This window comes from Limulus polyphemus, unplaced genomic scaffold, assembly GCF_000517525.1.
Source record: "Limulus polyphemus unplaced genomic scaffold, Limulus_polyphemus-2.1.2 Scaffold1766, whole genome shotgun sequence".
Taxonomy (NCBI): domain Eukaryota; kingdom Metazoa; phylum Arthropoda; class Merostomata; order Xiphosura; family Limulidae; genus Limulus; species Limulus polyphemus.
In genome coordinates, this window is record NW_013667376.1 from 222,205 (window position 1) to 248,245 (window position 26,041).

General features: G+C 31.4%; 1 protein-coding gene across 4 annotated transcripts; it reads right to left on the bottom strand.

The window, feature by feature from the left end:
* Positions 1-1,259: 1,259 nt before the first annotated feature.
* Positions 1,260-25,766, bottom strand: LOC106464871 (zinc finger protein 345-like). Of its 4 annotated transcripts, none has more exons than XM_022392664.1 (5): positions 25,536-25,766; positions 19,899-20,053; positions 15,185-15,297; positions 10,868-11,051; positions 1,260-3,768 (listed from the first exon to the last, which is right to left on the bottom strand). In XM_022392664.1, the coding sequence occupies exons 2-5, from the start codon at positions 19,999-20,001 to the stop codon at positions 2,198-2,200; spliced, it is 1,971 nt and encodes a 656-aa protein (XP_022248372.1). In that variant the 5' UTR covers positions 20,002-20,053; positions 25,536-25,766; the 3' UTR covers positions 1,260-2,197. The 4 variants fall into 4 exon arrangements, with proteins under 4 accessions (XP_022248372.1, XP_022248373.1, XP_022248374.1 ...); XM_022392665.1 differs by lacking the exon at positions 25,536-25,766 and adding an exon at positions 24,849-25,073; XM_022392666.1 differs by lacking the exon at positions 25,536-25,766 and adding an exon at positions 24,711-24,837.
* Positions 25,767-26,041: the final 275 nt, after the last annotated feature.

The following is a 26,041-nucleotide window of genomic DNA, read 5'->3' on the forward strand; positions in this document are numbered from 1 at the left end:
GTGAAATAAGAATTGTCGGCCAATAATAGATGAACATTAAATGACTGTAAAATGTAGATACTCACTGCTTTGTACACTATACAATCAGTGTGTTTATGGAGTCAAACCCTATATTATGTATGAAGTGAAGGAGATTGTTTGTAATTAAGCACAAAGCTACACAATGGGCTATCTGTGCTCTGCCCACCACGGATATCGAAACCCGGATTCTAGTGTTGTAAGTCTGCAGACATACCGATGTGCCACTGGGGGTTTCTATGTCATAAAAGAATTAGCTGTAAAAGCCTGTTTTATAGTGTGGCATGTCACTTATAGTTTTAGGGTGCCCTTACCAAGGAATTTAATAGGGGAGGAAGATAATAGACATATCAACTGTTGTACAGCTTATCTACATGGACTTGAATGAGAGGAAGGCGAGTTGGACACTTCACAGGGTTAATTAATACATGTCATGGTATTAAATAAGAATATACGAAATTGTACACCGAGTTTCTTTTGATTGTCCTTTTTCAAGTTATTGATATTATATAACTGTCAACCTATTAATGTATGTTTGAATAATAGACTTGCATTGATTTATATAAATAATATCATCGATAAGACAATATATGATTCTTATGGATATTGATTTTATATAATACAAATAATTGATAATTTTATCGTTTTTGCCTTGGTGTGATCGATATAATGTTTATCAAGATATGGTGTTGGATTCCTTTATTGTATTGCAAGTTTGATTATTGCATAACTGGAAAGTTCTTACATGATTATGTTATCTGTGTTATATCGCTAAGAAGTGTTTGATTTTTATGGACCTTCAATTAAGGTGTCATTGTATAAGGAATACATAAACAAAATTAATATGTTGATCAGTATTGTATTTACGAATCACTTAAGTAATACATAAAAAATGAATATAATCTGGACTATAACATTAACTAACGGGTAAGGAAATATAAGTCGATGTTATAACGTATAATGAGGTATACAACAAGTAAGGATTTATAATTAACTGTGTAAGTGATGCTAAACGTAATGAGAGAAGTGGTATGGAGAGGTTGTATGATGGATTTTGTTTTAGTAAGAGGGAAGGATTGGAGCATTACAGATGCTTCTAGGAGAGAAAATTTAATATCTTGTGTATTCCATACATCCACGTAAGTTGCAGCAAGGATATGCACATTAACGAGCATATAATAAAAGCCCCGTAAAGACAGTTGTCCTACATAAGGAATTGTTATGTGACAAGTCGAATGAGATACCTCGACAAATTGCGACATCATTTATTTGCATAAACAACCGCTATTCTAGCTGAGAGAAAAGCTACAGAAAGTTTATGTTAAATTCACTAACTACTGAAATGAATTGGTTAACAAAAAGGAGAGATACGTGCAAATAGACAGCCAATTAACAGCTTCTGACCATATACAATTATTGTCCAGTTTTGATTCAAAGAGTGAGCAGTGATGCAAAATAATTAAGTCAATTAGATGAAGGAACTACTTGTAAGCAAAGATAGCTATTTGAGTTACAAGAATAATACCAAGAAAAACATAAAAAATCCATGTTTTGGGGTTGAAAATCAGTTCTCTCCAGCGTTTCTTGAAGTCAGATGAATCTGTATCAGTTCTCTCTGGTGTTCTTGTTCCTGTGGTCAGACCACTCTGCACCAGTTATTTCACAGGTTGCCAAATGCTGATTGAAGAAAGTGGCGTTGTGCAGCTCTTTTACCAGTTTCAACCGGCAAACTCTCTGCAAGTTTCAACTGACATCTTCTCTAATCTAGCAACGTATAGTTTCTGATGTTTGATGAAGAATTATAATTGAAACTGGATATGCTGGTATATATTTCACGTAATCATTTAGTGGATAATTTGTTAAACATAGTGTCAAAATTAATGAATCTGATAGAAGGCATACTTAATAAACAATTACATGAGCAAAACGAGGAATTTGATACGTTTGATGCAGGACACCCTTGTGATTTTCGATGTTAATGAATATTTTGAATATGGATGTAGAATAAAGTCTTGTATGTTGCTCTTATCATCAGTTTCCGAGTTGATTCTTTGTTTCACATGTAAATTTCCTGAGTTGGTGGCTTGTGTGCTCATTCAGCTACACAAACGACTTCAATTTAAATAAATTAATTTGTGACTTGTGAAAAGTTGAACCCAAACAACTGGCCTTCACCGGCTCATCCATTACAAATTTTTGATGGCCACTCTACATAACTATTTGGTTTATCCACAGAGTGAATTTTTTCATGTTTTCTAAGGTCCCAATTTCTTCCAAAATTTTTGCCACACACTACACAGCTGTATGGCTTCTCTCCAGTATGTACCCTCTCGTGGCTTTTAACTTTGCTGCTTGTTCCAAATTCTTTACCACACACTACACAAAAATATTGTTTCTCCCCAGTGTGTACTCTCTGATGTATTTTTAAGGAACTAATTGTTCCAAATCGTTTTTGACAAACTGCACAACTGTAAGGTTTCTCCCCAGTGTGTATTCTCTGATGTATTTTTAATTTATTATTAGTTCCAAATTGTTTTTCACAAACTGCACAATTGTAAGGCTTTTCCCCAGTGTGTGTTTTCTGATGCATTTTTAAGTCACTATTTCTTCCAAATGTTTTTTTACACACTACACAACTATATGGTTTCTCCCCAGTGTGTGTTCTCTGATGTATTTTTAGGTCACTACTTCTTCCAAATGTTTTTCTACACACTACACAACAATATGGTTTCTCTCCAGTGTGTATTCTGTGATGTATTTTTAAGGAACTACTTGTTCCATAGTGTTTTCCACAAACTACACAACTATAAGGTTTCTCCCCAGTGTGTATTCTGTGATGTATTTTTAACTTACTATTTGTTCCAAATTCTTTTCCACAAAGTGTACAACTGTAAGGTTTCTCTCCAGTGTGTATTCTCTGATGTATTTTTAGATTACTATTTCTTCCAAATGTTTTTCTACATATTACACAACTATATGGCTTCCCCTCTGTATGTATCTTCTCATGTTTTTTTAGACTACGTTTAATTCCAAATTCTTTACCACAAATTATACACCTGTATGGTTTCTGTCCAGAATGTGTTTCTTCATGACTTTTGAGTTCACCATTTGTTACAAATTGTTTTCCACATGTTAAACAACCATATGGTTTCTCCCCAGTGTGTATCTTCTGATGTGTTTTCAAAATACTATTACTTCCAAAGTATTTTCCACATACAATACAATTGTATGGTTTCTCTCCAGTGTGTACCCTCTCATGTTTCCTTAGGTTACCCATTGTTCCAACTTCTTTTCCACACACTACACAACTGTATGGTTTCTCACCAGTGTGTATCCTCTCATGTTGTTTTAGGTTACCCACAGCTCCAAATTTTTTGCCACATATAGAGCAACTGTATGGTTTCTCCCCAGTATGTGTTCTTTCATGTACTGTTAATTTGCTTTTTGTACCAAACTGTTTTCCACAAACTGCACAACTATATGGTTTCTCCCTAGAGCAAATTCTCTGGTGTATATTAAATTTACTATTTGTTGAAACGTCTTTCCCACAAATCACATAACTGTATGGTTTATCACCACCCTGAAGAATCTTAGATTGTTTTAGATTATTTTCATTTATATCTGTTTTTCCACACACATCACTGTTTGGCTTTAAGGACTTGACAACTTCTGTAAAAGGACCTTCTTGTCTTAAAACTTGATAACCAGGAAACTGACTTCTGCAACAAATGTTCACACTGGTCTTTATATCTAAAATCAAAATATATGATGTAACAAGCAGTTAATAAATACATCATACATTATTTATTTTGATGAATTTCTAAATATATTTTATTGGTCTAAAATGATTAACAAAAATATTAATATCAAGATATTAAAGCTAAATTAAAATGAGAATATGATTTTATTAGTTTATCCCAGGATATAAATAACATAAATAAATACATAGAAATGTCAATATTTTGATAAAACTAAACTATCAATATGTTATTCAAATAACTCAATCTACATCATCAATTACATATGAGCATTGATTAATGTAACAAAAATAATCAATTAATCAAAATTAATGTTTTTAATTATTACAAATCCAAGTAATCAAATATTGCCATCATAATTTGTCATTATTTTTCTTATTAATTCAAGTTTATTCATCTTGGTCTTTCATGAGCTGTTGTGATTAAAGAGGTTGGTTCAATTCCTGTTGCTACCAAACATGCTCACCTTCAGTCACTGTATTCTTTAAAGTTTAATAAGGTGTAGAATCTGTTTTTACATTGTGTTACATTGCAATTTATAATTTGAACAAGAACTGGAAGGGAAGAAGATTTTCATTACAAGAACCTGTATCATCATGTGTGCATGTACAACACAACCAACCTCATTACCCCCTGGGAACCAACATGCGGACAATGGTAGGAAGACAGAGAAGCAAAGTGGCAGTTCAACTCCAGTCCAGGAGCAGTTGGGATTGGGAATGAATCATCCAGTCAGCAGTAGGTGGAGGTTACCTGGGCCACTCACAGGTGAGGACTTATGTGGCTGGTCCAGTCCAACCAACATAAATATCCCCTGGGTACCGATATCTGGATTGACGGTAGGAAAGAGAGTGCCCAGCCAGAGGGGTGAACTGCATTTTGGCAGAAATCATCCAGTCCATAACCAGGTGGAATTTGTAATAGTACATCAGGTCTGTGGTAGAAGGAGTGTCTATACACCATCTACATTGGTGGAACACCACTGCTCTACTCTGAACTGAGTGGATTTGAGCACACTCAGGAGGAAGTCTTCATGGTCCACCACCCCAACAGTTAGGAACTTGTAAGTGGAAAGGACTCCCATACTGCACTCTACGAAGGGGTGGAAGCACTTTTAAGAGTCTAAAGGAATGCAGCACCCAAAACAGTGCAATGGGTGACAGCAAAACTCTATTATGGAAAGCAGATCATTCCTGATTCAGATAAATGAAGGAGTGGCAGGGATGAGCAGCAATCCCCTTCTACTTTACTCATGTTAGTCCATGAGTGTATGGTCCAGGGCGAACATTTTTATAATGCAAAACACTGCAAGTAAAAACCTACAAGCTGTCTTGTGGAACACCCCATTTCAACAGTGGATGTTATTGACCTAAATGGTTGTACAGTATGAGTTTAAGAATAAGTATGCCTGGTCAGGTAACACTCACTACTGAGCAGGATCCGTTACTGTGAGAAAGCCCTGTAAAGAAGAAAAGTAGAGAAACCATGGAGCTCAAGATGGTGACAGCAGGAACACAGTAACCTTTAGATTAGGAAATGGCCAGACAATGAAAATAATATGAAATAAATGTATGACAAAATGCCAAGGAAATGGTAAGGTGATGTATTTGATGGGAGGAAAAAGGGAAGAATAAACCAGGCAAATAAGATGACAAATCCAACCTGTAAGGGTAACATGAAAGTACTATTACCATTTTGCTATTGTATTTTAATTAAACAATATTAAAAAAAAGAACTTCAACCTATAACCCATGACCTTTATGGGAAGCAAGTACGCTATAAGGAGGAGAAAAAAAACCAACATATTTACTAAAAGAACAGATATGAAACTAAAATAACTAAAAGTAACTTAATTCCTGATTTGCTAGAAAGCTATGGTGCTGCATAATATTGTTTAATGAAAAAACTGACAAAAATAAAATAAAAATCCTAACTAACTACCAAAATTTTATCTGGCAATGCTACCATAAATACAAAATACTTTTTTTTGGTCAATTTGTGTCATGAAAAATAAACATGAAATAAGGATAGAGATGTGTGCATTTGGCCAAGTTGTTAGCTCACTCTACACTAGAAAATTGTTGTTTACAAAATAATAACTAATTTTTACCCATAATAATCTTATTCTTCTCTACCTTTAACAAGTGAAGTGGCATGTTCTCTAAAGTTTACTGTCTGTAAAGTGAAGACATACCTACAACATCCACACATAAGATTGCCTAAATGTAGATCGGTGCATTCTACTTACCACCATATTCAATGACTTAGCACATACGTGTTTATATAAAATTGTAAACTCAATCCCAAGAACTCAGCGTTTGTAACTTACATTACCGTGTGCCTACTAGTAACCTCACTAGTGGCTTTTATATAGAGATGTGTGATTTGTGAAATTTGATAATTGATTACTTGTCAGGCTCATTAATCGAATGCATTCAACTAATTGATCATTCTCAAATAAAACATGGATATTTGGAATAACAAAACAATAATAATTGATAACACTAATTTTGAATAGTTGATTATATTTGTGAGTCATGATATTAATTAACCTAAAAAACACTGAATTAATTGAAAACAATAATGAGAAATCATAATGGCAATATTTTGATTTTATGGATAGTTGGGATAATCAAAGATAGTAATAATCAGAAACATGAATTTAGATTGACTGTTTGCTTTTCTCAAAGAATAGCTTTATTTTTGCTCAGAAAATATCATCCCTTTAGAGTATATGTATTATACATTCCTTGCTTATGTATTATACATTCCAAGAGTTTCCTTTGTAGGTTTCTGCTCATTTTTTGTATACACCTTGATTAACACTTTTTTATAATGTCACATCAAGGAGTTTGATCATTTACACAGCTTTGAAAACAACTATAAAGAAAGTTCAAACATTAATGGATAGAGAGAGTAAAAAAAAAAAAGACTTTTAATGTTGTAGTCATTAAAGTGGTTTAAGCAGTAACTTATGGTTCAGTGGTATGTTTCTAGTCAGAGCTCCTGCAATACTGATAAAGGTATTCAATGAAAAGCTTTGAGAAAATGACAGCTTTTTTACAGTTTTGAGGTTTATGAATGTATCGTGTTTTTATCTTTTTGTAGTGTTATGTTTATTCCATATATGTGCAGGTATCAAAGAACAAATAGTCAAGTAAACCAATAAGCTAAACTTGTTTCAAGTTCCCTAGTTCCTTTGTTACTCTCAAGCTTCAAGGTAATTAATACCTGCTACTACCCATAGAGAACACTGCTTTATGTGATCTTCTGTAAGGATGTTGACAGTAGAAACATTCAACAGTTTTTCACATCATATGCAAAGAATAAAGCCACACCTGTGTGTACTGAGAATGACCAGTCATGTGGTAGCGCATGTCGTGTTGGGTAAATGCAAGATTTCTTTGAAACTAAGGAATCTAGGATTTGGCAGTTTGGCAGGAACAACACTGAAGTCAGCCTGGTAGATGCTCTTGATATGAGAATATCCAATAAAAGCAACAGTCTGACAATTGTAAGTACAAACACTGTGTTTGTGTTTAATATTTAATAAAGATTGTTAATTTTGTCCAGGTTGTCCGCTTGTGTCCAGGTTCATTATTCACTTTAACTCTCTCACAAGATAGATCAAAGTGTGCATGTCACAATCTTTTACAAAATTACATTCAAAATTTAATTAAATTTCTTTATTATCAATGCATATGAATAAACCTGGCTTCAAAATGTGATTAATAAACCTAAATTTAATACTATATAAATGTTACACTTTTAATTTTATAAAGACATATTTAAAAAAAAAATCAATTTCCCCTAGTATGAGAAACATGACATTTGTTTGATAGGTGTTTTACCTTTTCTAATTTATTTACCACCTCTATTTGAAGAACAGAATGTAATGTAAATTAGTCATAAAAATAGATATTACAATATCTTATTTGTTTATGGAGTCATAAACTAGAAAATCAGACACACATGCTGCACTCCTTCTTTCACAAATTGCCAATAATTCTCTGATTTTTTTATATTATAACATTTATAACTAATAAGGCAAATTTTAATCTTTGAATGATGTATAATGTTATGTTGTTTTCAGTACAGAGTGCTGTCAATTTTGTCGTCAGTTTGAAAGTATATCTCATGGTGTTCAGGTCGAGCAGCTAAAAGAATTAATTTAAGCCCCTCTTGCCTAAGTTAGAAAATCAGTTAAATCATAATAGTAAGCATTACAAATCCTTTATAGACAAAAAATCAGAATTCTTAATGAAATAGTTTTAGGAAAAATTTCTCCATGAATATTTGGAGTTAAAGTGTTGACTGCTCTGAGTGCAAAGTGATTTTCAGGTAAGATTAAAAATATTTTTCTTCATCTGAAAATTGTTAACTTTCATTTACATAATCTCTAAAACCTCCTAAATAAATATCAAATATTTTTTTTTAGGAAAAATTTATATTTTATCTGTCATTTTCTCTACCTTAACTCTATAAAGGGTTAGTCAATTTGACCACCATAAAAAAATAATCTAAATTAACTAATATAACTTCATTATTTAACAGAAAACCAGTCTTTTTATCCTAAATAACTTAAAGCTAGTAACAGTATACATCTGTGTAACTAATAATCTTGCCACATGTTACCCATCAAGTTATTTAACACATAAGCTGTTCACAAGCATACCTTGTAAAAATTTGTTCATTATTATTAATAAGTTTCAAATTTTTCATTTTAGTTACTAATACTAACAGAAATACCCACCCTCTGGGCAGGTATAATTGCTAGTTCTTGCAGAAGGCTATTGGGCCTACGGCCTTTTCTGGAATTGTCTGACAACAATGTACTCATACTTGACATCCATGAGAAAAAATTTTTTTTGAAATTTCAGTTTTAAAACTAGCTATCATCACAGCATTACATCACAGAGTATATATTATTGATGTATTTCTTTGTAGATGAAGTTATCAATGAAAGTGCCTTGCTTTTCTGTTGCAACACTCATGAGATTTTCACTAAAGAAAAATACATAATTTTTTAAAGTTAGTTTTTTGATTGTTTTATATTTGAAACTTACCCCTTTTTGTTTGTAATTTTTATTGGCTAAATCTGAAACATATATTTTTGTGGAAATTTCAATTGTTTTATTTATTGCTCTGCTATAAAAACATTATGAAGTTACGATTGGTGATGATTGGTGCAGTAGTTCCCGAGTTTTGGATGTATACATCGCAAACTCCATTATAATAAGATAATAATAAATAAAGAATACACATCAAAAACAAGAAATATAATACTTTTCTGGGTCTTCTTTTTTTTGGCTGTCAACTGTTAATGAAACTTAACCCTACCTTTTTATACTAATGGCACTGTTGCACGAAATAATTTTTTATTTAATAAAATACTGCACTTAAGAACACAGAATAATAACACGTAAAAAGCAGACAAAATCCCAAAACTATCATAATCTTTCCAACTTTCTAGCTATGCGAAAAGAACTGTTAAAAATTCAGCTAAGCTCATTGTTGCATTTCCTGTGGGAATAAAGTTTGAACTAGAAGCAAAACAGAAAATGCTCTCTACAGAAAACAATGTAATATAATACGTAATTTGATAGATTAAAATTTTGGCTTTCTATTGGTTATAAACAACATAATATTAAACATCAGAGAGAACTATTGGCAATTTGTGAAAGAGAGGATGTGATAGGTGGACGTGGCAAGAGGGGTCTGATATTCTAGTCTATGGCTCTGTAAGCAAATAAGACTGAAGGCTATAAAAATTATGCTTTGCCTGAATAATAACAATATCATAATGAGTAATTTACATTAACTTACCTAATTCTCAGAAGAGGAGTAAATAAATTAGAAAAGAAGGGATACATAGAGAGCAATTGTCACAATTGTCGTACTAGGGTGAGATTAAGTATTTTTTAAAATATTTCCTTATAAAATTAAGAATGTAAAACTTATATAATACCAAAATTTGATTTATTAACTATATATTTTTCTGCCAAATTTATTTAGCTATCATGATAACAAAGTAGTCTGATTAAGTTTTAAATGTAAATAAAAAGTTGTGGCATGGGCACTTTGACCTGCCCATAATGAGAGGATTAAGCAAAAGTTTTAGTCATGTTGTGTAACTGATATCTTGGTTGAATCTCTATTTGTTTAGTGGACCCATCAAACATATATTGTTTTACATGTATAAAACACAGTTTCTTTACAAAGTGGATAGCTAGCTACTTATTTATTGCAAATTGGAATCATGATGAGTTTCAATAAAAAACAGTATCACCCTTATCAATGATAGAAAACATGTTTCATTATTTGATTACATTCACATAGTTGTATCAATATTAGTACTTTGCCAAGTAGAAATTACGATTACATTGGAAAATTTACAAAAATGTTTCAATAAAATAAGCTTTCTTTTTTTAAAAATGTGCAAATGGCAACCACCAGGGGAACACTGAAAATGACTAACATGTTAAATGAAGGGTAGTTTGAAAATGTCTTTAAAGAAACAAAAACAAATTGAAAGTAGAAAGATTATGTGAGAACAACTGATTAGCAAATTCCATTAAATTGCCTAACTCTATTGATATTTATATTAGACTCCTCTGTGGGAATACTGGAGGTGGCATGCAAAAATTCATAGGTTTGAGATTTGGAATCACCCAGAATCCATGTATATCAATAATAGAAATACATTACCAACACATGTTGAAACATTAATCTACAAAAATTAGTTGCAGTAATTATTCACAAAGTCTGTACATAAAGAACCAGGAAGACAAACAATTTCCAGTTAGAAAGTTTCCTTCTGCTTTCTTTTATAGAAATAATGATTGTTCTCTTCATCCATTTCCAGGAAAAGTTAAAAATATTAGCTTCTCTTTAGTTGTTTTATCATTTTATCACTTCGAACCCATTGATACAATATTTCCCATGTACATATATGAAACACACACAAAATATTGACCCATACACCTCAAATTAATCTGGTCCCATATAGATCATTTTCAAAGATTACTAAAATTTCAACCAATTCTGTTCAGTCAATAACATGATTTTAGTTTTCAGGCATTTGTACTTACCAGAAGCACTTTCTAACCCAGATTCAATCTGTTGTAAATCTTGAAATTCAGTTTCTGTTTTCACATTTGAAACACTATAATATGAACTATCCAGGTCATCATCACTGCTGTCATTGAACTTAGAAATAATCTCATGTTGTGGTAGATCACTAGGTTGCTCTGTTTTCACTCTAAAAAGTATGTTCTAAAATAAAAACATATTCAAAATGTCAATAAAAAATACCTAACATTTTCAAGTCAATAATTTATAACGAACAGTACTAGAACTATTTTAAATACCTAAAACAGTTTTTATTTCTTTGAGCCAAAACATTAACATGGAAAAATTTAGAGAAAAGCAGTTTCACTTCTTTTAATTGAAGTTTCAGATTTTGGATTAACAATATTTGAAGACAAGAAATTAGCCCCAAACAAATCCAGAAAGATTTTATCAACTAAATAAAGACAAAAAGCCACCCGTCTGACACACAAATATCTTGGTCATTGCAGTACTGATCAACACACAACTTGCACAAAATGATGGGACTTTCTGCTCCAACAGGCAAGTTTGTCTTTCTAAAATTCTTCCAGCCATACATATATATATATATATATATATATATATAAAATTGATGATACACTACTTTGGGCATATAATGATAGTTGAGGGTAGATTGATAAATAACTTAACATTGTCTTGTAATTCACTCCTAAGGTTGATGTTGCAACATCGAAGCATGTAGAGTCGTCAACCTTTTGAAGGCCATAGATAGGCCTAAATAAAATGCTTTTAATTGTGTACCAATTTTAAAGTTGAATATTATTTATGATTTTAATTTATCTTTTATTTAATTTACTTTAAATTTATTGAGCTGTTCCACAATATTTCCAAATATCTTAGCATTGTTTCTGAAATAATTTAAATTACTTTTTTTTCGGTGATTGTTTGATATACAAGACTGTGTAGTGTAGGCATTATTATTTAAATTATTTTGTGATTGTTGAGTTTTCATAACAAGAGAGTTAAAAACAATTATTTTCAAGATGATAGTTATGACAAGTTTGGTTACGTAACTTGGTAAGAGTCGTACGTTGTGTTTGCAATTCATTGGTGTCGAGGCTACAGAAAATTCTAGAGGCCTCAATGATAAACATATAAATAGCAGTGACCAAACAAGCAGAAGCAGAGTAAAAGTAAAGTCAAGTGAAAGAGAAGTTCAGTCAGAGAAAAGTTAGAAAACATGAAGTTAACCATCGTGGGAGTGAATAGCCTTAACGGTTGATATTTTAAAGCGAGATGAACAGTTTGATAGAGATAAGGAGAAAATTTTGTCTTTTAACAGGGTATTCTAAACTAATTGAACCCATCTGTGTGGAGTTTGATGAAAAGAAGACAATTACTGGAAGTTAAGGATACAACTGTGGTAAGCTGTAAGGCAGCACAAGTGAATTATTCACTGATACTATTGTGATAAAAGTAGAGAAAAATAGTTTGGCTTGTCAACTGGATTTAAAGCAACTGAATTGGCCTAATTGGACTTTTGACAAGAAGAAGAGAACTGCATAGTGTTTAAGATACAATTATGATCTCCATAGTGTAAAGAATTTTTTGTACATAAGTATAACTTGTTTTGAATTTATTGCTGTCCATTTATTTTTCAAATTTATCGCCAACAAGTCACATACACCTACTGTAGAATAATCCTTAGCCCACACCCTATATATATATATATATATATACTTAAATTCTGCCAGTGATAAGACACAAAACAAATGAGCAAAAGCAAAAATAGTCAAATTATATATTCAAGAAATCTTTATTCACTTTATCCAATTAATCTTAAGACAGGCTACTTCATACCTGGATATATTTAAGAATCCATTTAATTTTCAAACATACTACTTTTAGATTTTAGCATTACTTCAAAACTCTTGAGACATATTTTTGTGAAAAAATAATGGAACATTGAAATTCTGTATTTTTCACTAAATGGCCATAAAATTCAGTACATGAGTGTGTAAAATTTGTTTTGACCATGAGCAATTGTCTTCACATTCAGAACTGTACAAACCTGAGTTTCTCACCAAGCACAAGCAGAACTTTCGAGAGTTTGACAACAGCAGCGCAAATTTTACAACAATAAGCATGTCAAGTAGGCCTCTTACATTCATGACTTGATGTGACTGACAGTTTCATGTCTTTATCATAAAAATGGGATGTCCTGTGTTTCCCAAGAACTTTTCTTGGGACACTCGGACAAACTACCTAAAAATGGGACTATCCCATCAAAATTGGGACATCTCTTCAACATACCCTAACAAAATTTCAGTAAAACAAAACATCTACAATTTCATGAGTTTCAATGTTCTGTAAAACATTACACATAGCAATCATGTAGTGTTTACATTAGTTCTAAAATAAATAGCTCACAGGCTGACATGGTGATTTATTTCTTTTGACATTGAAATTACAGCAACAAACTATAAAACTAAAACAAAATTGAGTAAAAAACTCAATATTCATTTAGGAGGTCCTAGAGATTATGCAAATAAAATAAGAAAACTATATGATGAAAGTAAGTATTCTTATTCTGACCATAAAAATCAACTTTCATTCAGACTGACATAATAAAGCTCCATAAATTCATTGAAAAAACTTCCATAAAAATACTTTAAGAAAAAAATCAGATTATTTGTGTACAACAGATTTGTAATGTCTGCTAAAAGCTTGCCAAATTTCATGAAGACACATAATAACTTTAGAATTATAGTAAACATCAGCTTCACAAATATGAGGCCTATCAATCTGACTGAGTCCATATACAGGTGGTTAATGAAATATGGCACTGTTAATGGACTTTTTCTACATGTAATTTGTTTCTCCATAAATACTTTAATGTTTGTCAGTTTACAAAGTGTTAAGAGTAAACAGGAGTCAGCCAATGATGTTTTTGCTTTGTATGGTGACTAGTAAAATAATTAGTAATCAATCACTGTGACTGGCAGTTGTTTTTTTGTAGTGGAAAGGCTGCATTATTAGTGCAGCAAATATAATCTACATTTTTTTTTGTGAATTCTAGCGCTATCTGTTTGTTTCTCACATAAACTTTAACTCAATGGCCTGTTTAACAATTAATCACTACATATTCCTTATACTTTAAGTAAATGCTATTTGTAACAGGTTTGTTACTAACAATAAAACAGCCTGTTATACTTTTTGATACAAACTGACAAACAGGAAATGGTAATGAAAGACATAATAAATTATTAGTTATCTTTCTAAGTCTGAAACTTGGCATTCATATAACATAAAAAAACTTCATCATTATTTAATTCTAAAGTCAGTTTACACTTAAAATACCCATATAATTCACACAACTGTGCATTTTAAAAGAAAAATAACTTCTTTTTGACACATCCCAAATCATTCCTAGTTGATTAAACCATATTTGACAGGTCCAAATGCAAAAGTCTAGGAGGAGTTGAAGGACAAACAAAGAAACTTCCCTCAAATTATGGTAAGTTTCTCAACAAACACATTGACATAATGTACAACATTACAACTGTTTTGAGAATTCTAAATGGGTCAAACAAAACTAAATTTTAGTTTCTTTTTACTACAACTGAAGTAATTTTCAAACTAGTATATAGCTATGTTCAAAGGTTCACTGTTGTATCAAAAGCAAAAAGAAACACTAAGAAATTACATGAAGCAGCTCCTTCCTTGCATCACAGCAGACCATTATGGTGAAGCACATGATAACATTAATCTACAATAAAACCTATGTAATATCTGTGGATGCTAACATTAATCTACAATAAAGACTATGTAATATCTGTAGATTGCTAACATTAATCTACAATAAAAACTATGTAGTATCTGTAGATTGCTAGCATTAATCTCCAATAAAAACTATGTAATATCTGAAGATTGCTAGCATTAATCTCCAATAAAAACTATGTAATATCTGTAGATTGCTAACATTAATCTCCAATAAAAACTATGTAATATCTGTGGATTGCTAACATTAATCTACAATAAAAACTATGTAATATCTGTGGATTGCTAACATTAATCTACAATAAAAACTATGTAATATCTGTGGATTGCTAACGTTAATGCTACAATATGAACAATGTAGCATCTGTGGACTGCTGACATTAATTCTACAATAAGAACAGTGTAACATCTGGGGAATGCTAAAATTAATGCTACAATAATTTCTTCAACTTGTGACTATAAACATATCATCACTAATTAGACTCTAGCCAAAAGACATCATTATAGCTATGTAGTCATTTTAATACCATCTGTAAGAGTTTTAATCTACAAATTACCTTAGTTTTCTCTATTGCTACATCATAGTTTTTTTCTTGTTCTTCTTTTGCTGCACCAAACTTCAGTGTGTTATCTGAAGACCTTTCTTCTAAGTAACTAGCTTCTTCTGTTGCTAGAAGTATAAATAATGTAGATTTGTCTACAACAAGACTGAATATACCTTATGCTTCACTAAATTATAATCAAACTCTACACAGTATATTTAACTGATAAACCTTTTGTATAAGTTCCTCTGTGGTTTCCAGGTACACTGAAATCAACCTGAAAAGTATCAATTATCAGCAAAGTGCAGGTTCTGAAAATGTTATGCAGAGAATAATTTCCAACACGAAGAGCAAAGGAAAACAAGAAACTCAAATATAAAATATGAAGTCTTTATTCATACACAGTGTAACTTTAACTTTCTGGTGGGACAGACAGCAGGATAAAGTAATGTCTGCATTGTACAAATCTTACATCTTTAGAATTGAATTGAACTTTAAACTTGTACTTACCTCTGTAACACTTTAAACCCTTTCTTGCTGGTTTATTGTCTGTCAACAACCACATGACTTTTGGTTTAAAAGTCCTTGATGTCGTGTATACGTGTACCACCTTACTCAAACTCCTCCACTGTACCATATTTTATATGATTTGCTGCTTTCTTGCTGCAAGCCAGATTTATTTGTTTTTAATTGTGATGACATAATACATTATTCAAAACTGTGGGGAGGTAGGTAGGAATATATCTCAGAAATAAGTACTTGTTCAACATTCATCTCCAATATTTAAAATTCGAATTAGGTAGACTTATCTCTGAAATACTGCACATCACAATACCTACACCGAGGTGGAGGAGGAAATTGGAGAGTGTGATATTAAAAGACAAAAATCACCAGATGCTGACCACTAGGACAAGAGAGGTCAAACACTGACCATAACAACCTTTAGTATTGTTACCAAGCAGAGCTTGAACAGAATACAGAAGAACTGAGTGAAAAACAAAACAGCCTCTGAAGAGAAAGCAAAAAAATATAGACATTCTTCTCAGCATGACGCTTCTTCATTTAAATATCCTTCATTAAAAATACCTGGGGTAGGTGGGGTCAAGAGCATGGATATATCTGGGTTCCCATGGACATTTTTAGATGTGGCCCCAACTAGTAGATAAACATGTAGCCAGGGTCAGGGTGCAAAGATTCTCAATTTAGAAAATCAGTAATTAAGTACAGACTGGACATAATTCTTGGGCTGAAATACCCATCATCTGAAACTGAAAAGGACAACAAAGTCATGCAACCAACCTATTCAGAAGGTACTCAAGGAGAATCAAAAAGAGTCAGATTATCCTAAGGACGGGTTCAACAGGTGAAGAGCAGTCTAATGAGAACAATAATTAAGGAAGAAAGAGAAGCTAAAAATGAAGTTGTAAAGTGTACCCAATCCTGAATGGAGCCATGAGACATCACTGAAGAATGAATACCATGTTTCCAATGCCTTGAAATGCTATGCAAGAATGTGCATTGAGGTAGGAAAAGTTTTCACAACCTAACATCACACTCTGTCCACTTACAGATGGCATCATCCTCTCCTGAAGCACCACCACAGAGGGCAGAATCATGTCTAGAAGAACTGTAGAAGTATATAAAGGATGACATAGGAGAGTCCTACTGGAAAATTCCACCTAAACATTGTGTATCATGTTAAAAGATAAAGACATTAAAAGTTGTTTTTTACATAAAATGTAATTGGAATTATCTGTTAAGAATTCCACAGAAGTCACATGAAATCCCCAAAACTCAAGAAACAGTAATAATTATATGACATAAGTAACAGTTTAAAAATTTATTTTAATTTATCCATATATTAGCTTACAGAATGTTCTCCAAAGAGATGCAGTACTGCAATGTGGATGCCTAAGTTATCACCAAATTCAAAATCTGGGGAAATCTAAAATTCATCTTTATGGTGATCAGGTGTCTAAATTAAAACAAGATGGAACTTCTAGCAATAGCCAATACGTTAATGTTGCTAGAAGAAAATAAGGAGTGTGATTCATCATTAGGTACAAACAACCTGTTGCAGAACCTCCTGAATTATTTGGTGTATGCAAGATAACAACAAACACTGACTGCGTATAAAAAAAATACTTTAAACAAGAATCTGAGTCAGTCAGAATAGGTAACAGAATTGGTGACAATAAATGGCGACCTTCTCTACAGGTCATGTTTTAGGTAAGAAGGTTCTATCAGGATACAAGTATAAAACCTGATGAGAAAATATGGTAGATGATGCAACATGGCCACAGATACTTGGACATATTCTACCTGACAAGTACAAAATATGTGATGAGAAAATGACAATAAGGAAATTATTTTGCAAAAGACTCAAAAGTAGAAGTTAAGAGCTATAACACTAAATCCAAGTACCATTTTGGAGAATGCCAGAGAACTCAGAAACATTACAGATGAAATGCGTGGAGCATATCTATGAATAACAGGAGCAACAGAGATTAATAATGTTCCATTGGGACCGATAAACAGCAACATGCAAACAAGGGAAGGAATGGGCTAACATTCAAGCAATCAAGAAGAGATTGTTTGTTTTTGAATTTCGCACAAAGCTACACGAGAGCTATCTGCACTAGCCATCCCTAATTTAGTAGTGTAAGACTAGAGGGAAGACAGCTAGTCATCATACCAAACGCCAACTCTTTGGCTACTCTTTTACCAATGAATAGTGGGATTGACCGTCACATATAATGCTCCCATGGCTGAAAGGGTGAGCATGTTTGGTGAAATGGGGACTCGAACCCACAGCCCGCAGACTGCAAGTCAAGCTCCCTAACCACATGGCCATGCCGGGCATCAAGAAGAGAATCCAAATGTACTGACAAGGGTCTAAGCAAAAGTGCAACTCAAGCACTGGTTGAAATTTTTCATAAAATTATATAATTATAGATAGCTTTTCCAGTAAACTTGAGATATAAAACTTTCATTATGCACATTTATATAATATTAAACTGTGAAAGCTCAAAATCAAATGATACTAATAAGCGAAAAAAAAAAATTATATTGTTTAATGTTAGCAAAATACTTTAAGTCTCCTAACAACTGTGTTTTCTTTTCAAAATTAATTTTCTTTATTCTTCAAATAACAAAACTGAATTAATCTGTTTGCTCTGTACAAAAATGTAAATAAAATATGCCAAACTATTGCTTATTTAATATAATAAACATCACTGCCTCTTCTAATATTACAACATGTACACATAGTGTGTGTGTGTGTGTGTGTGTGTGTGTTAATTTTGGTGTTCTGGTATTAAATCACATTTTGATAACAACAAAATGTTTTATTAATTAAACTAATACAGTGAAAAAACTATTAACCATGGAGTTATCAATAGTTTCATTGTTCTGTGCAAAATATTAAAGTATAAATTAGAACTTAGTAGTGTAAGCTAGATTTTTGTAACATTACTTACCAACTTTTTTCTTGCTCTTTCCTTAAGGAACACACATGTATTTAGCAAAAATCATATAAACAGTTTGGAACAAGTGTTAATAAATGTTAAAGTAAAACATTTTACAAGTTTTACAACAGCACATTTTTTGCATGTCTCATATTTATTATAAAATGTCAGCTTTCCTGACATCTTTGCCATCTGCATTCTCTAATGAAAAATGTATAATTGAATACTAATTACAATCATATTAATTTTCTAGAAAATAATTGTACATATAAAGTTAGAGTTAAACTGAAAATTAATTTTTATGAGATAAAAGAATGATTAAAAAAATTATTTTATAAAGTTGAAACTGTGAAGCTATTATGTTGTGAAATAAAATGTTTATACAAAAAATATCTATATAAATACCAGGGAAAATGCAGTTAGTGACAAGCTAACAGGAAAGCCAACTCAAAGAAGTTTACACCAGCAAACAGAAGTTCAGACTCAAGAAATTAAAATGCAAATATTTTATTATATAGATCTTCAACACTTCATTACATCAGTAATAAAATACCACAATTACTTTCTAATATACATTCAGGCTTCAAAAAATAAATTCAGAAGCTCTCAACATGTTTCATGTTTAACTCAGATTGCTATTTGCTCAATTTGACTCACTCAAGTTGGTTAAGTAACCAGATATTGCTAGTTCTGGCTAATTAATGATCTTGATCTGACAACGGTTTTTATATTATGATTTCCTGATGCAATCATACTGCTTCTTTACAAAATTTTAGCTACACAGAACTAAATCAGTTCTCGTGTACAGAAAATGATGCATGTTGTCATTGTCCCACAACCATGAAATAATGCCCAAGGATGGGCCTTGTTTGCGAGTTGAAATGAATATTTCAATATACATTGTTAAAAAGTGCTTTATTAGCAGTTGCTATTGTGTTAATCCTTTAGCTCATTTAATAGTCTGGCACTTGAAATGTCTCAGGTTTAACCTCACCCACAAGTAATGGTATAGAACATAACTACAACAGTGTCATTGGTATTAAGGTTTCTCATAACAAACACCAAAATATGCAACATAATGCAAAATTATTTTATTGGTACATGTTTTTGGAACAGGAAATCAAACCACTGTTTAAAATAAGAAACTTCCAAGCAATGATGGAAAATTCAGACATGCAGCTAAAGTAAAACAGGTAACTTTCACACTATATATTTGTGTTGAGAAAAATGCTAAATATTTAAATTCTAAAGATAACACTTACTACTTGTTAAAGTTTCATCTTCATTTTTCACCAATTTGATATCCAACAAAGTATTCTGTTCATTTACAGAAAAGGGTTCAACCTTTATCTTTGATACTTCCATGGTTCCATCAAAAAATTCACCTTTATATTCTTATCAATTCATGCATTTAAAACTACAAAGAAACAGGTTATGAATTAGAAGGTGCATTCTTCAAAAATATTACAAAATAACCAATAAATAATGATCTCAAAATTCACATTATTTTTTAACTGATATAAATTCATATATTCTAACTTTATACTAAAACTATTACAAATCCTCTTTATCTAACATAACTGACTTTGAAATAAAATTTGTAGTAAGAGAACAAAATGATTTTTACAAAGAATTTCAAGTAGTTTAAACATGTATAAAATGAATGGAGAGTAGGTTTTCAGATTACACTAAAACTTGACATTACTGGAACTACTGAAATATTACACATTGTATCTTTATACCATTTTGGGCTTGAAAAATTTTGATAGTTTTTTATTTCACAAATTCCTAATGGATGTACTAATATATATATTTATGAGCAAAAATCATATCCTAAACATCAAAAAACTAATTCGGTTGATTACATAATATGTTTAAAGGCATTGCCTAAAGATAATAATTACTAATTTTTTGTAATCTTGATTCTTTAACATACATCAAGCGAACAATAATATAAGCATAGTTAAATGATGAACATAAACCTTATACATATCAGAACTATTTTGTTTAACATTAAGATATATTTGACTTCTGCTAATTTCAAATGAATGAGAGTTATAATATGTAAAAGATAGAAACCTTAATAATTATCAACTTTATAAACATAATTCCTTAATAGAGCTGGACAATAATATATATAAAATTGATTACCTACAAGCATCAATTACATCCATTAGTGTTACATGAAACAAGAAATTAATCAAATCTAAGTTATCAAAATAATGCCATTACTATACTGTGCATTTATTGAGTTGCAATGTTTGTAAACATGGATTTCTTTTATTATGATCTCCAAATGAAATAAGATGTCATCCAATCAAAAATATTTACTCATCAGTCAGTATGGTAGGTGAGTGCAAAATATACTTATGGCTAAAGTCATTATTTAATAATATTTTTATGTTTATCTTTTACAAACAACATACATAAATTAATTAGCTTGTTGACAACTTAATTATTCATAACTGCAATCATGATATATTTTAAATACACAATGCTGTTACCTATATTGGTGATAGTAAAACATGTTTTCACTATATAATTATCAATTTATTTGATTTACAAAAGATCAGTGGCAGCTTACTGCATATGTAAAAAAGAAACACAATGGTGACTGCATGATGGTATTTAGTTGATATTAGCAACGTCCATGTTATCTCTAAAAAATTTTTAGACAAAAAATATGTTTTTTGCAAAATGTGCAAATGATGGCTTTCAAGGCCAGGCTTTCTTAAGTGTCCAACTTGATGTCTCCAGTGTTCTGGGGCAAATTTCTTTAAGTTACGTACCTTACACAAACATATAATAATTTCTAAATGATAGATGATGGATTGAGCTTTCCAAACATATATAATATGTTGAGTTTGTGTTAAGTTTTTCTAGCAAACCAAGGAAATAAACAATAGCAGTGTATTAAAAGTAGCATGTTGCCAGCAGAAAAATTTAATTTCAAAGCAATAACATACACACACAAGAATTTAAATATGATTCAAGCCTTTATTGTGATTAATTAATAAGCATTTATGTTTCAAAAATTTATTATTAGCTGATTATCCCATTACTTTTTCACATATAAACAAATATCCAAAATAACATGTTGCTGAAATCATGTGTTCTCCTTTATGGTTGTTTATTTTCAAGACAATAATTATAAATTATGAGTCTAAAATCAATCTGGAAAGTATATAATTTGATTATACCCCAAACATAGGATATTAAGAGATTTTTGGGTATGTCCATATGGAGCTTGTAATAAAATTAGTTTTTTAAGCACATGATCTCCTTTGCGCATATATCTGGTATAAATACTCAAATTATATCATTTTGTTATATCATTACACACAACACCCAAGACATTTGTTATTATCAGTAACTGAAAGAGTAAATTGCATTCTTCAACAAAAATCACTGGACATGAAATTGCATGAACTCCTTTATGTGTTCTCCTTTACTTCAATTTTGCTTCAGAGGGGAATATATACAGAGCCATCTCAAAAGTAAATAGATACCATGATTTTTTTTCAATAGTCATTTATCTCACATTATCAACTTGACAAAAATGTTTACAAATGTGCATCAATACTTAGTCAATTTGCCACTAGCATTTATCAGTGCTTTGACTCGTTCTGGCATGGAATAGATGAGTTCCGTTATTTTATCCTGTAGGATCTTCACCCAGGCTGCATGCAAAACATCAAGTAGCTCTCCCTGGGATGCTGGTTTTCTGGAACTTCTTCTCACTGCTCGAGCAAGTATGGCCCAGACATGCTCGATGGGGTTCATATCAGGTGACTGACTTGGCCATGGGAGCCATTGGATGCCTTTCTTAATCAAATGACTATTGAATAAACATTATGGTGTCTACTTACTTTTGAGATGTCTCTGTAGAGTGCATAATGCTTTTCCCACCAAATTTAGTTTCCACCATGTGCAGATGATAAGGGTAGGGTGGATTTGAAATATATTAGTCACAAATCAACTTATTTTCCTGCAAGAAAGGTTCTTTCAAAGTGGGATTACATAACAGGTGTGTATCTCTTTAACTGTATAACTAACATTGAAATAGTACGAGTTGTGGTAGTTTTAGGCTTAAATGACTGATAAATTACAAAGCTAAATCTGTGAGCAATAATTAGGGACATGGTGAGATGCATGTAAAGGAGTTCATAGAATGGGTAAAGGAGATCACCATTTTAATTCAACTCCTTATATATGCTTTGCACTTTTTTGTATAATGCGACATTATAATAAAAGCTTACATTTATGGTATGTGGAAGTAGTCTAAGACAAAATAACTTATTATTATCCTGCTATAGCTGGATTTACTGTACAAATGTAAAGGAGATCACATTAATTTTTACACCTAATGTCTTGTCTAATATACAGAGGTGATATTCATTTCAGTGATGGGTGTCATATTTGTATTTTTAGAATAGATGGTAAACAAAGTTGTCAGCTGAAATATTATCACAGAAAAAAGGCAGAAGAAGAGAAAACCTTACAATTTGTTTGCTTTTTGCCTTTTTATTCTAGGTACAATATAATCTGGTAAAGGAGAACACATTTGAAAAAAATAGTCATCTTCATCAAGGTGGGAAAAATATGACAGAATGTAGCCTAAGTGCTAGATTTTTGGCACAAGGTTTTTTCAGTACTTATATTTCCAACATTTTTCCAGTTAAAAAATGGACATTAAAAAAAGCCTAGCCCTTCAATAAATGTCTATCAAATGAAACTGAAGATAATTTGAAAATTACTAAAAAAAACATGTTAGAAGTCTGTACACCCCATTTTTGTGTTATTTTGCATTTACTGAAAAGGAGGACTTTGGAGTGTACTAATCAATTAATTGAACATAGTCAACTAATGAGCCTATCACTCGATTAACAAATACTAATAATTAACCATATACTGCTGAGGATAAATCAATCATGTCACTGAAACAATGCTAGTAGTAAAATTAATAGAATTTTAGGTGGTATATTTATAGATATTATGATTAAAATTCAAAAGAAATATTTCTTTCTATAAACCAGAAGTTGGGCCTCACTTGTAAAACTGTGTGCAGTACTGACTGAGATATCAAACAAAGGATATTGTCTTACTGAAAATGGTTCAGAGGGAGAATACTAGGATGATTCCAGAGATGAAAGGGGTGTTTTAAACAAATAAGTCAAGATCTCTTAATTTTCTTTTAAGAAAAATAAAAAAGGAAGAGGTGTTCTGACAGAAGTTAAATATGTTTTCTGATAGATCATTAGTATAAAGACCCAATTTGCTTGTTCCGTATTCTGATAACAATAGGATGTGTGTGTGTGTTTTATAGCAAAGCTATATCTGGCTATCTGCTGTGTCTACCTAGGGCAATCGAACCCCTGATTTTAGCATTATAAATCTATATGCTTACCACTAGGATGAGAAAAGTTACATCTAAATTTATAAAAGACATGCTACGCTCCAATTAAATCAAGTTTAAATGTTTGCTTTTTCTCATGAATGGTGTTCAATGACAACCTTGAACTAAACTGAAGGACCTATTAGTCCCTTGTTTTCCAAGCTATCTTATCAGAAGCAACAGAAACCAGAACAAAAAACATTTACTATGTCAGTAAAAAGAATTATGAAAAAAACCACATTACCATAACAAATTACTTGCTACCTTATTTCATATCCATACAGATGTTTATAAAGCCTAGATCAACCATTTAAATGGGGTTGTAAAGAAGTGTAAATGTGGTACTTAATAAATCCACATTTATATTACTTTACCATACATAATGAAAGAATAATCCAAATCACAGTAATATACTACTAATATGAAATTATGGTGATAATTTAATGTAGCATATTGTCACAAACATGACCTTGCAATTCTATTCAACAACTGTAAACTGAAAAATGAACATATGATCTTATAAAGAAGTATAAAACATTCTTAAACTGTTTAAAGTATATTAATTATGTTTCAACAATTATATTTAAAATAAATGCAACTTGAAAGGTACACAGTACAAAGGTGTAACGAATTATCTATGTAGTAAAAATGTTAATTTATTTACATATATACTGCATACTTTTATGTTCGTTTGTTTTATAACAAAGCCACATTTAGCTGTCTACTGCGTCCACCGCGGAGATTCGAACCCTGGAATTTAGCGTTATAACATTGTAAGTGAGTAAACTCATCGCTGTACCGCTGAGGGACTACTTACTTTTAAAAATGAAATGATGCAAACTGTTTCACGTGTGAGTCCTATTATTAAACATAAAAAATTCAATGGTTTTCGTTTTAATTTCTTACGCTTCAAGATAAAAATAAATAAAACTATTTAATTTCTTTAAGAAATGTGCGCAATGCATTACTAGCTTAAAGGAAGTTTCCATTATTTACTAATAGGGTATAGTTTGTGAATGGAGCACAAAATGGCCCACAGTGTTTAATTCTTATATTCTACTTATTTATTTACATATATTATGCAACGTTATTAAAATTAAAGTAAAAATACCCTATTAGAAATATGATTTTGTTTGAGAAAAATACATCAATATTTTCAAAAATTAGAATATAGTAAATTATTAATAAACTTTAAAATTATTATTATAAATGTAATTTTTTATTAGATTTCTTCGTAAATTTTAATGAATAAATAATATTTTTTTTAATGTCAATATTTTTACTTCATGCAAGTTTTCCACACTTTTTACTTGCGAATTTGATGTGTTTCAATGCGCAAGCGCAACGGGAAGTACACTATTTTGAAAGAAGTATAGACGATTCAAATAATATCACGTTCACGGAGTTTCACACGTTTTCTAATAAAGTGATGGGACAATTTTGATAAGATATCACGGAATAAGGAAAACTGTCATTTTCCTTAAGTAATAAAATTAATGCTTACCAGCAGATAGTACATTCTCATGAAGAAGTCTCCGTAGTCAGTGGCGTAGCAAGAGGGGGCAGTTGCCCCCGGGCGCAGGTGTGAAGGGGCGCAAAATTTCCTCTGGCCTATAATGCCCATTAATTAATAATTATGCCCTCCCCTATGATATAGTGCAACTGCCCTACCCTGAGTAAATACGACACAGTGTTACGCTATTTGTGTGTACTACGCTTGCAGTTTTAACTTTTAAAAGCCGCTCATGAAATACAGTGAGACCGAATTGACGTACAGAAGTAAATTACACCATTCCATCATTCATCTGTAGATCAGATGCAAGTTCTATAGTACAACGTACAAGTAAATGTATGTTTAACAAAAAGAAAATACGAGATTGATGTAACATATTAACTGGTGTGCAAGATTGGCAATATATGCAACAGGCAAGGCCTAGATCTAGATCTAGTAAACGTACTAGACTTTAGGTCTAATTGCAGTTATAACTTTATTTCTAGACCCTAGGTCCA

What these genes read in the sequence shown, in the direction of transcription:
- LOC106464871 (XM_022392664.1), bottom strand. Translation starts at nt 20,001, where the DNA reads ATGGAAGTATCAAAGATAAAGGTTGAACCCTTTTCTGTAAATGAACAG. An exon ending in TAGCAATAGAGAAAACTAAG is followed by an intron (nt 11,052 to 15,184) that starts GTAATTTGTAGA and finishes TTTTTATTTTAG; the next exon opens with AACATACTTTTTAGAGTGAA. An exon ending in TGGGTTAGAAAGTGCTTCTG is followed by an intron (nt 3,769 to 10,867) that starts GTAAGTACAAAT and finishes TTTTGATTTTAG; the next exon opens with ATATAAAGACCAGTGTGAAC.